Source organism: Martes martes (assembly GCF_963455335.1).
Source record: "Martes martes genome assembly, chromosome: 1".
NCBI classification, from domain to species: domain Eukaryota; kingdom Metazoa; phylum Chordata; class Mammalia; order Carnivora; family Mustelidae; genus Martes; species Martes martes.
Genome location: NC_137888.1, coordinates 197,930,201 through 197,942,795, shown reverse-complemented (window position 1 = coordinate 197,942,795; position 12,595 = coordinate 197,930,201). Strand labels below are relative to the sequence as shown.

The 12,595-nt window shown below is 42.8% G+C and overlaps 1 protein-coding gene across 3 annotated transcripts in view; it reads left to right on the top strand.

Moving 5' to 3' along the window:
• Positions 1–12,595, top strand: part of RBM6 (RNA binding motif protein 6) — a 104,338-nt gene that overhangs the window by 81,729 nt on the left and 10,014 nt on the right. For all 3 annotated transcript variants that reach the window (XM_080797477.1, XM_080797478.1, XM_080797479.1), the window contains 8 exons: positions 91–165; positions 6,705–6,765; positions 9,179–9,451; positions 9,852–10,012; positions 11,244–11,341; positions 12,007–12,049; positions 12,184–12,265; positions 12,504–12,589. In XM_080797477.1, coding sequence (XP_080653603.1) covers positions 91–165; positions 6,705–6,765; positions 9,179–9,451; positions 9,852–10,012; positions 11,244–11,341; positions 12,007–12,049; positions 12,184–12,265; positions 12,504–12,589 — 879 coding nt within the window. The remainder of the gene's footprint in view (positions 1–90; positions 166–6,704; positions 6,766–9,178; positions 9,452–9,851; positions 10,013–11,243; positions 11,342–12,006; positions 12,050–12,183; positions 12,266–12,503; positions 12,590–12,595) is intronic.

Below are 12,595 nucleotides of genomic sequence, written 5' to 3'. Positions count from 1 at the left end.
AGCTTGGGGACTGGAAAGGCTTTCTGTGCCTTTCTGTCTCTCTATTTCCCTGAGGGTTGATGTTGATGGCTTCTGTCTTTGTCTTCACAGGGGACTCTAATGATCCATGACAAAGAGGTCACCCTTGAGTATATACCAGGCCCCGATTTTTGGTACTGCAAACGGGTAAGTGCCAAGAATTCTGTTCCTTAGAGGTAAGGATCCAGCCTCATAGCTCCTCTGTGTCTCCAGGAGTGGCCCCTGGTCATATGCATTGCCAAGGGCAAAGCTCTTCTACCTTAGTTCACTTCAGATGAACCGAGGGTCAGGGCAAAGCCAGCCACCATTCATGCTTCCCAGCTGCTGCCTGTGGCCATAGAGGGTTCTGGACCTGTTGGAGGCATTTTCTCAAGGGACACACACCATGCTTTTTAATTGATTATGAATTGCATTGACTTACAGCCTCTCTCTGGTGATGCTTCCTGAGGGTGGTTATAGGGGATTAGTATTGGGAGAGGTTGGATCTATGAGAGGTGCACACTTTTTGGATATTATAGGTTTCCAAGGATATAGAACTTCATGGCATTTTACCTCTCTTAAAGTCTAATAGTCTTCTAGAATGGCATATTTAAAGATTTTAGGCTATACTCTTCAGATTTTATTTATCTGAGAGAGAGAGAGAGCATGAGGTGGGGGGAGGGGGTTGCTGAGGCAGAAGCAGATTCGCCGCAGACCAGGGAGCACAATATAGGGCTCAGTACCAGGACCCTGGGATCATGACCCAAGCTAAAGGCAGATGAGCTGACTGAGCCACCCAGGTGCCCCTAGGCTATACTCTTACTGGAAGTCCAGCTGGCTTGCAAATGAGCATGAAAATAAAATTTGTCGTTTTTCATTGCTGCTACTTAGTTTCAGAAATAATTATGAAAAATTTATAAAATTTCTGAACCATGATTCATTAAAAGTTCATTATAGAACTTGATAAAACTCAGTAAAAACTTTAGCTTGACATTTTATTAGTCTCAGTGAAATATCATTTATATAGCTGTGGTTGTCATTAGCCAAAGCACTCATATATCATGGTGTCATTTTAGGAAAACATTTAACTTTTTAGGGCACCTGGGTGGCTCAGATGGTTAAGCATCTGCCTTCGGCTCAGGTCATGATCCCGAGGTCCTGGGATCGAGCCCCACATCAGACTCCCTGCTCAGTGGGGAGCCTGCTTCTCCCTCTCTCTCTCTGTGTCTCTCATGAATAAATAAATAAAATCCTTTAAAAATTAAAAAAAAATTAAAAATTGTGTTAAAATACACATAACATTAAATTTATCATTTTAACAATTTTAAAACACGATTCACTGGCATTAAGTACATTCACAGTGTGGTACAACCACCATCATGTCTAGTTCTAGAACTTTTCATCACTTCAAAAGGAAACCCTGTATCTATTGAATAGTCACTCCTTAGTCTCCTTTCCCTCATTTCCTAATAAACCACTGATCTGCTTTCTATCTCCACGGATTTGCCTGTTTTAGACATTTCATGTAAGTGGAGTCATAGAACATTTGACCTTTTGTGTCTGCCTTTTTTAAGGTTTTTTTTTTTTTAATTTTTATTTATTTATTGGACAGACAGAGATCACAAGTAGACAGAGAGGCAGGTGCAGAGAGAGAGAGGAGGAAGCAGGCTCCCCGCTGAGCAGAGAGCCCGATGCGGGGCTTGATCCCAGGACCCTGGGACCATGACCTGAGCCGAAGGCGGAGGCCTTAACCCACTGAGCCACCCAGGTGCCCCTCTGCCTTTGTTCAGTAAGCATATAGTCAGGGTTTGTCCATGTTGTAGTGTGTATCAGTATGTCACTCATTTTTATGGATAAATAATAATATATGGCTATACCACATTTTATTTATCCATTTGTCATTTTATGGACATTTGAGTTGTTTCCACCTCTTGTCTGTTATGAATAAGACTGCTGTGACCATTCATGTACAAGTTTTTACCTGAACACACATTGTCAGATCATATGGTACTTTTATGTTTTAACTCTTTGAGGAATCACCAGGCCATTTTCCAGAGACAGCAGCTGTACCATTTTACATTCCCACCAGCAATGTATGAGAGTTCAAATTTATGCATGCCCTTGCCAACATTTGTAATTTTAACCCTTTTTTAAAATTTTTTTTATTTTTAAGTAATCTTTACATCCATTGTGGGGCTCAAATTCACAGCCCCAACATCAGGGGTGGCACACTTTACCAACTGAGCCAGCCAGGTACCCCAGCCCTTTTTTTGGTAATAGCTATCCTAAGTGGGTATAAAATAGTATCTCATGATTTTAATTTGCATTTCCATAGTAACTAATGATGTTGAGCATCTTTTTATGTATTTGTTGCCACTTTTGTATCTTCTTTGGAGAAATGTTCATTCAAGTACTTTGCCCATTTTTAATTGGGTCATTTGTCTTTTTGTCGTTAAGTTATAAGAGTTCTTTATACTGGATTCTGGATATAAATCCCTAATCAGATATGTGATTTGCATTTATTTTTTCCCATTCTGTATGTTGTCTTTTACCTTCTTACCTTTTTTTTTGCACAAAAATTAATTTTGTTAAAGTCCGATTCAGCTGTTGTTTTCTTTTGTTGCTTATACCTTTGGTGTCAGGAAACAGTGGCCAAATCCGCAGTGATGAAGATTTACGCCTGTTTTCTTCTAAGAATTTTATAGTTTGGGCTTTTATATTTAAAGTTTTTATCTGTTCTGAGTTAATTTTTGTTCATGCTGTGAGGTAAAAGGCAGCTTCATTCTTCAGCATGTGTGTATCCTCTTGTCCCAGAATCATTTGCTGAATTAACTATTCTTTTCCCATTGAATGGTCTTGCACCCTTGTTGGAAAGCAGTTGACCAGAGATCTGTAGGTTTATTTCTGTAGACACTCAGTTTTATTCTGTCGTTGTATATTTTTATCCTTACATTAGTACCATGCTGTTTTGATTATTGTAGCTCTGTCATAAGTTTTGAAATTGGTAAGTATGTCTTTCAACTTTGTTCTTTTTTAAAGTTCTTTTGGCTGTTGAGTGTCTTTTACAATTCCATATAAATTTGAGGGTCAGCTTCTCCATTTCTACAAAAAGACCATTAGGATTTTTATAACATTTAATATTTTAATAGTGATTGCCTCTACAGTTTGAGATTATGGGTGATTTCCCCCCTCTTACACTTTCTGTATGAGCTATAATGCACATGTATTGTTTCTTTTATAATCAGGGATGGAAGGAGCCAGGATTAAAGAGACAATTTTGAACTCAAAATTTTTTTTAAGGTTAATTTACTTACTTTCAAGAGAGAGTGAGCATATGAGCAGGGGAAGGGGCAGAGAGAGAGGGACACCTCAGAGATCATGATCTGAGCTGAAACCAAGAGTTGAATGCTCAACCAGCTGAGCCGCCCCCGCGCCCCAAACACTGCTTTCTGTTAACTGGCAGAGAGCAAATTTTGATATCTGATGTAAAAATTACATAGCTATTGCCAAAACTGTTGCTTGAAAGAACAGAATGGCTTAGTTACATTGTCCCCTAAGATGACAAGCCACTTGCTTATTAGCTGTCTCAGGGGTATTTGTAATTTCTGCACTTTTTTGGAAGGAGTGCACCAGCCCTGCATTTGTGACCTTTGACCTGATGTGGAAGCTGCCAAATAAAAATATTTATGGCAGTATTATTTGTAATGTCCTAGAAGTGGAAACAACAAAAAAATCCATCAACTGATGAATGGATAGACCAACAACACGCAGTACAGCACTACGGTGGATGTTATTTGACAGTTAAAAGGAATGAATGGGGCTCCTGGGTGGCGCAGTCAGTTGAGCCTCCGACTCTTGTTTTGGCTCAGGTACATGATCTCAGTCTTGTGAGATCAAGCCCTGCATCAGGCTCCTTGCTAAGGGCAGAATTTGCTTAAGATTCTCTCTCCCTCTGGCCCTCCTGCTTGTGTGCACACGCACATACCCTCTCTCTCTCCTCTCTCTCTCAAATAAATAAATCTTTAAAATAAATAAAAGGATTTGAAGTGCTGCAACATGCTAAAACATGGGTAAACTTTGAAAATACTGTGCCAGACACAAAGCACCTTATATTGCACTATGCCATGGGACTGGTGGTGAGAGTGCAAAATGACTCCACGAGGTTCGTTTTGGGGTCAATGAAAATATTCTAGGGGTGCCTGGGTGGCTCAGTGGGTTAAGCCTCTGCCTTCAGCTCAGGTCATGATCCCAGGGTTGTGGCATCAAGCCCCGCATCAGGCTGTCTGCTCAGCGGGGAGCCTGCTTCCACCTCTCTCTCTGCCTGACTCTGCCTACTTATGTGCTCTCTCTGTCAAATAAATAAATAAAATCTTAAAAAAAAAAAAAGAAAATATTCTAAAGTTAGATTGTGGTGATGGTTGCACTCTTTGTATACTGGAAATCATTGGGGGTGCTTGGGTGGCTTAGTTGGTTAAGTATCTGACTCTTGGTTTCAGCTCAGGTCATGATCTCGGGGGTCATGAGATAGAGCCCGGCATCAGGCTCCACTTTCAGCGTAGGAGTCTGCTTGAGTTTCTCTGTTTCCCTCTACCCCTCCGCCCCTTCCCCCCTCAAATAAATAAATAAATCTTTTTAAAAAAGAAAGAAAAGGGCGCCTGGGTGGCTCAGTGGGTTAAAGCCTCTGCCTTCGGCTCAGGTCATGATCCCAGGGTCCTGGGATCGAGCCCCGCATCGGGCTCTCTGCTCTGTGGAGAGCCTGCTTCTTCCTCTCTCCCTGCCTGTCTCTCTGCCTACTTGTGATCTCTGTCAAATAAATAAATAAAATCTTTAAAAAAAAAAAAAAAGAAAAGAAAAGAAAGAAGGAAGGAAATCATTGGGCGTTTGAAACAGGTGAACATGGGCACCTGGATGGCTCAGTGGGTTAAGCCCCTGCCTTTGGGTCAGGTCATGATCTCAGGGTCCTGGGATCGAGGCCTGCGTTGGGCTCTCTGCTCAGCAAGGAGCCTGCTTCCCCCTCTCTCTTTTTGCCTCTCTGCTTACTTGTGATATCTCTCTCTCCCTCTCTCTCTCTCTGTCAAATAAATAAGTAAATAAATCTTTAAAAAAAAACAAAAGAAACAGGTGAACATTATGGTACTTAAACCAAGGTTAGGATCCTGACTTCACAATTTACAACTCTTCTGTAGTAACAAGCAGCCTCCAAATCCCAGAGACTTAAGTCCATTTAAATGGACAGACATATACTTCATGGGTCATTGCTTCTGTTTTGCTCCATGACCTCTCGTTCTGGGACCCACCTGGAAGGAGTAGTCCCAATGTGGCACTGCTGTCCTACTGCCTAAGGGAGAGAGCTCATGCTCCCAGCCAATGGCTCTTAGAGCTTCTGCCAGGCCATGTTGACTCACACTCTGTTGGCCAAAGTGAGACACGGCCAGAGTTGCCCATGGAGAGGGAAGTGCACTCACCCTGCAGGGAGGCACCACGGTTGCTGGACAGTGGGCAGGGCTGTGCCTATGATTTTGCCGCTCACCAAGAAGGGACCAAGGAAATAGTCGATTATAATGACCTTACTTGAGTACTCTCTCCAGGCCTCAGTTTCATCTTCTGCAAAATGAGGAGATAATAGTTGTCTGAATCACTTCAGGTGATGGTTTGTGGAACAGGCCCGGTACCTGGTATGTGCTCTTTACTCATTAGCTTCTGAACTGCGGTGGTTATTGTTCTCCATCTCCATCTTGCATGCCCTCCTTACTCCCCCTACAAGGTCCTACTCCAATAGCAGCCTTTTCTTCACAGCTCCTGTTCCTTGGTTTCCTGCCAGCCAGCGCTCTGTCCTCATACTAATTGGAAGTTCACTGGCAAATGTTTAGCATCTTTGGAATTGGGCAGTGTGCTTTTACCTTTTTATTCATAGGTTCAGACAAGAAAAACTACATTCACATTGCAAAGTGCCTCTTACCTTGTTTGGGTGAATAAATGTTCCTTTTCCGTTTAACATCCTCAGAAGAGCTGCCAGAGGCACTACTTACATATCTTCCTCTTCTTTCCTTTCTCCTTATTTATTTGTTTGTTTGTTTGTTTAAAAATTTTAGTTACTTAACAGAGAGAACACAAGCAGGGGGAGTGGCAGGGAGAGGGAGAAGCAGGCTCCTTGCTGAACAAGGAGCCTGATATGGAACTCCGTCCCCGGACTGTGGAATCATGACCTGAGCCAAAGGCAGGTGCTTAACAGATTGAGCCACCCAGGTGCCCCTCCTTGTCCCTTTTTTAATCAGTGTTTGAGAAAGGGGTGTTGGCAGTTGAATTATCAGCTCCAGCCCAGCCTGAATGGGGCTGAAGTTCAGGACCAAATGTTGGATGCAACTGTGAGGGGCAGTGGCTTTGGGGCAGTAGTATTGTATAAACCATTTAATAGTCCAGTTTTCTTAGTTAAATTTATTTCCTGTAGAAATCTGTGTCCCCAGCAAAGGCATTTGGGACTGCTCCGGGATCCACGTGCCCTGTTAGAAGGCAGCTGTTGAACAGCAGCTCACCACATTCTGTCTGCCGGCTGTGATGAGTGGGGGGACATCAGATTTGTTAGGCTTTATGGTGATCTGGGATATGGCTTATTTCTTTCATGTTTGGCAGGTGCTGTTGTGTTGGATAAACACAAGATTTTTTTTAATGTTTCTGGTCAAATTGAAGTCTTTCCCTTTCCCATGCAGTGTAAGGCCAGCGTAGCTGGACACCGATCTTCATGTTCACTCTGCAAGTGCCCAAGGGAAGGTGAGTGATGGTAGAGGTGGTGGTGGTAGTTTTGTGTATTGATCAAAACAAAGCTCATGCTCTCTTTGGCTGTTAAGAGTGGTCATCCCTAAATACAAGTTGATCTATAAAGCTCTTAGAAGTGCAGTGCGATCTCTAACTTCGTGTTACCTCTTAGTGAATGATACTGGATCTGAGTTCCACCAGGGGAAGGAGATGGGTTGCCAGATCCTCACATTGAGGGAACTAAATGGGCAGCTGACCAGAGGTCAGAAGTAGTGTTATTTAGAATACATTTAAGGATGTGAGGTTGAGAAAGAATCTCCGTGGCATTCAGCCATGTGACCCTTATCCCCTACTGCTTTGTAGTTACTGAGAATCATCTGTTATCAGGATCGTTTTCTTATTTACACTCTATATAAACATTTCAGGATCTTCAACAGAAAAATATTTGTTAAAGTAACAGTAAAAAAATGAACAAGAGAAAATAATCAGGATTATATGTTGTTTGTATTTTTTATTTTATTTACTTATTTTTAAGATTTTATTTATTTATTATGTCAGAGAGAGAGAGTACAAGCAGGGGGAATAGCAAGCAGAGGGTGAAGCGGGCTTCCCACTGAGCAAGAAGCCTGATGTGGGGCTTGATCCTAGCACCCTGGGATCATGAGCTGAGCCGAAGGCAGATGCTCAACCAACTGAGCCACCCAGGCATCCTGGGTATATGTTGTTTTTATAAAGGAATAAACCTACCAGCTTCTCAGTGACTTAACTTTAAGTCAATTTCTCCAGAGAACCTTCAGATAGGCCACCTTGAAGAGTCTGTCAAAGGCATCCGTAACAACAGTCCTATAGCAATGACTTTTTTTTTATTTTCGAAGATTACTAATTTATTTATTGACAGATAGAGCAAGTGCACAAGCAGGGGGAGCAGCAGAGAGATAGGGAGAAGCAGGCTCCCTGCTCAGCAGGGAGCCCGAGACCAAGACTCTGGGATCATGGCCTGAGCCAAGGCAGACGCCCAACCAGCTGAGCCACCTAAGCCACCCAGGTGCCCCAGCAATGACTGTCACATGCCTGTTTTTGATATTACCCATTCAGGAGAGCTAGGGTATGACCATAAAATACAGTTCAGTGTGGGGCACCTGGGTGGCTCAGTGGGCTAAAGCCTCTGCCTTCGGCTCAGTTCATGATCCCAGGGTCCTGGGATCGAGCCCCGCATCGGGCTTTCTGCTTAGCGGGGAGCCTGCTTCCCATCCTCTCTCTCTCTGCGTGCCTCTCTGCCTACTTGTGTTCTCTGTCAAATAAATAAAATCTTAAAAAAAACAAAAAATACAGTTCAGTGTAGGGATCCAGGTAGCCTTCTAAAGGACCTGTTTGTTCCAAGTTTAGAACTTAGTATGTCTACAAAGAGTTTCTTAGCTGGGGTTTTGGCCTGCAGTGGAGATTCTACTCTCTAGTGAGGACTGTGAAGCAGGTGTTCTGAAAATCTTTAAGGAAGGCTCTAGATGCTGTAGAAGCCAACCCAACTTGTGAGAAGGTGAGTAAATAACTGAGATTTTTAGCTTGTATTACTTCAGATTAGGCAGAATTGTGTGTCTTTTCCCTGAAGAAGGACTTCTTTCTCTGTGTATTCTAACAAATGAATGGCTGGTTTATAAATACCCTTGGGTGCCCTGCCAATAAGAGGGCTGACACAGCTTTAACCTGGAAACATGTAAAGCAGGTGTTCACTAGTTGCCTATCACTGCTGTTAAGTTATCTCTACATTGGTCCTATAGAATGTATTTTTTTTGAACTGCCTGGCTTCCTGTGAACCCTTCAAGAATGAATTCATTGCAAAAATACGTTCCTAATTAATTGGACAAATTGTCCTGCTATAGAAAGAGATTTAGAATGACTCATTTATATTTTGAAGGACATTTGCTCATTATAATTCTTTGCAAATGAATGAGCTATACACAGGTAGGTCTATTAGCTTCCCCAGAGAAGAGGGCACCTGTGATCTTACAGAATTTGAAATGGCTGTTTTAGTACCATAACACTGGAAAAAGGAAGACTCCTAGTTGGGATATACGTTTCTACCAAACTTCTGGCAAGGGTCATATCTTTGGTAATTTTGTTCCCAAATCTGTTCTTATCATTGGGTTAAATAGGCCCAGCATCTCATGAAGGATTTCTTATATTTAAATGTTTGGGAAGTGATAGAAAACTCATAAGATGAAATTTAAATACTTGAGTGGCTTCTTTGAACTATTTCATGTGCTTTCTCACTGGCTTGGCTTAAAATCTATTAGAGGACTTTTTTGTAGGTATTTCTGGGACTATTAAAAGCATTCCATGAGTATTTGGTAGCAGGTAAGGAGGAATCACAGCAGTAATGTTTTTGGGATGAAACCTGCTGGAGATTCTCTTTCTGTTTCTGTTCCTGTAGTGACAGAAGCCAAGCAAGAATTAATAACCTATCCTCAGCCTCAGAAAACGTCCATACCAGCACCATTAGAAAAACAACCCAACCAGTCCCCAAGGTCAGCTGATAAGGAACCTGAACCCAAGAAGAGAGAAGAAGGACAAGAACCACGCTTGGGACATCAAAAGAGAGAAGGAGAAAGGTATCTGCCTCCTCGAAGGGAAGGGCTCACCTTCCGAAGAGACCGAGAGAAGGAACCATGGTCTGGGGAGACACGCCAGGATGGGGAGAGCAAAAGTAAGTGATTTGTCAGGGCATGAACCAGCCTGTGACCACCGCAGTTTGAGTATAGATGGCCTGTTTTGTGGTTAGGTACTGGGTGTTTCCCACATCCTAGTAAAACTGCTCAGCCTGATTGTGGAGGCTGTTGCTTTCTGCAGGCATTGCTGTAACCAGTCAGAGGAACTTGCATCCTCCAAATAGCAAATTGCTATTCAAATGCAGCAAGACATCATTTTAGTATTTTAGTATTGGCGAAGAAGTATTTGAAGTGTATGACCCAGCATTGTTTTATAGAATCAGCCTTGCTAGAGCAGAGTAGCATCTGCAGTAAAAAAGGACAATCAGCCTCTGAGGGCTTTGAAAATTAACCTTTCTCTCTGTCCTTGCTCCTCCCATTTGTATATGGTTTGTTCAGCAATTATGCTAAAGCGCATCTATCGTTCCACTCCACCTGAGGTCATAGTGGAAGTGCTGGAACCCTACGTCCGCCTTACTACTGCCAATGTCCGTATCATCAAGAACAGAACCGGCCCCATGGGCCACACTTATGGCTTTATTGACCTCGACTCCCATGCGGTAAGTTTCCTCTGCCTTGGAATGGCCAAGGGACAGCTGGCTGTAGAAACCTCAAGAAGGTTTGAAGGACTTCCTTATCATTGGAATTCTCATGTGCTACCTGGTATCAAAAACCCTCTTGTTCTTTCCTTTAAGTGTAATGTTCATTCAAAGGAAGGGACTGCCTTTGAAAGTTAGAACTCTGAGCATTTTTCTAGATTTGGTTTTGTCTTTTGGTATTTACAATGTCCAATTAAAATAGTATGAGAACTTAGTTACTTGTGAAGAATCTGTGTACTGAACCTTGCAAGCTTTAGTAAATTTTCTAGTTTCTTAAATTTGTTTTGCTCAGCCATAAATGGTTTTATATTTGATGGTAACAGGACATTTCCTCTTTTTCCTTAAAATGTTGTTTAAGAGATTCCTGTGGCTTGGATTTTTAGTTGTGGGGCCCTTTTCTATGGAAATAACATGAAAGTAGTAATGAAAATCATTGATATTTTTCTTTTTTTTTTTTTTTAAGATTTTTATTTGAGAGAGAAAGAGCACGAGTTTGGGTGGGGATGGCAGAAGCAGAGGGAGAAGCAGCCTCCCCACTGAGCAGGGAGCCCGATGGGGGGCTTCATCCCAGGACCCTAGAACCCTGGGATCATGACCTGAGCCAAAGGCAGATGGTCGGGGCACCTGGATGGCTCAGTGGGTTAAAGCCTCTGCCTTTGGCTTAGGTCATGATCTCAGGGTGCTGGGATCGAGCCCCGTATCTGGCTCTCTGCTCAGCGGGGAGCCTGCTTCCCCCTCTCTCTCTGCCTGCCTCTCTGCCTACTTGTGATCTCTCTATCGAATAAATAAATAAAATCTTTTTTTTTTTAAATTGGAAAAAAAAAAAAAAGGCAGGTGGTCAATTGACTGGGCCACCCAGGTGCCCCTCGTTGGTATTTTTTAGATTTCATGTTCAGAAGTCAAAAGAGACTTCGTAAACTGTATTTGATGCAGTGAGAGTTGCAGACTAAAAGAAGAGGATTTGAATTTCTGATACCAATACCAGAAACTGATGTCTACTGTGATCACTATTCTGATCAGCCCTTCATCTAGAGTTGCCTATTTCTGCCAGTGTGCTCTTACTATTATAATTATAGCCAGAACATAATGTTCAGTAAATTTTTCTTTTGAGAAGGAAGATCCACGTTCCATTCTCTTTCAAAGGACATGGCCTTTTCTCTCTTTGTGCTGCAATGTGTCTTTGGTTTCCCAGGAAGCTCTTCGTGTAGTGAAGATCTTGCAGAACCTTGATCCACCATTTAGCATTGATGGGAAGATGGTAGCTGTAAACTTGGCCACCGGAAAACGAAGGTAAGGCGGAGGAGTGGGGCTCCTTTGTGATTCCCCTACTCAAGTTCTTGGGAGGCAACTCCTAAAAGGTAGAGATAGTAGTAAGACATGGTACCTTCCAGTGTGGATTTCTTCAGATACGTGTACATGTTTTCTTTTTCTGAAGCTTGGCTTATTCTGACTCTAGTTGTCTTTTGTTTTTGTTTTTGTTTGTTTGTTTTTTCCTTAAATAGCAGTACTAGGTACTTTAGTGCCTTCCCTCTTTGCTGCCTGGTATCTTTGGGTTCCAAATGATACAGTCTTGGATGTGGAGAAAAATCTCGATACATCCTTGCCCCTAGGAATCCTAAGAAAATGCTGTCCTGACTCCGCATTCCCCTGACCCTGTTCATGCCTCCATGGTACCGGGAAATCTGATTCCCCTTCATTCCTGTACTTACCTTGACCCAAGAGTGGTCACTGGGAAGCAGCTGCATCGGAGAGGCAGGCTTGCCGGATGGGGTAGATCGTGCTCTGGCAGCAGCTGTGTAGGAGGAGTCTCTGTACTGCTGGGCCTTCTTGCTCCGGATCCGTTTCTTTCCCTGCAGAATGGGCAAAAGTTAGTTTCTTGGCAAATCCGTAGCGTTAGGCAATTCTCAAGTGGCTTTTTGTAGCAGGCTCAAGATGTGTTGTGTTATTTGTTGCAGAAATGATTCTGGGGACCATTCTGACCACATGCACTACTATCAGGTAGGCTTCGGCAGCTGGGGAGTGCTCTGTGAAAATCCTCAAGTGACTGGAAGAGTCATCTTGAATTTTCTCCACTGGGTGACTGGTAAGGGCTATCAGAAGTTCCATAATTTTAACTAGCCTTTCTGTGATAGGGTAAAAAGTATTTTCGAGACAGGAGAGGAGGAGGCAGAAATTCAGACTGGGCTTCAGATACAAATCGACAAGGACAACAGTGTGAGTCACTTGTTTTATTTCTATTGCTCTTTTTGGCTTGACTGCTCATTAATTGAGATCTTTGTGGTCACAGAATTAGCAAGAAATACCATTAACTGGGGATGCTCATTCAGAGAGCACCATCTGCACGTTCTGCACCTGTGTGGGTTGGCCGGCCCCGTGCTTGGGTTGTTCTCAGTCCCACAGCAGGGCTCCACTGGACAGGGACTAACACTGGCTCTGGTTTTATTCCCACTAGCATCGTCTGACTGCTACATATATGATTCTGCTACTGGCTACTATTATGACCCTTTGGCAGAAACTTACTATGACCCAAACACCCAGGTGAGT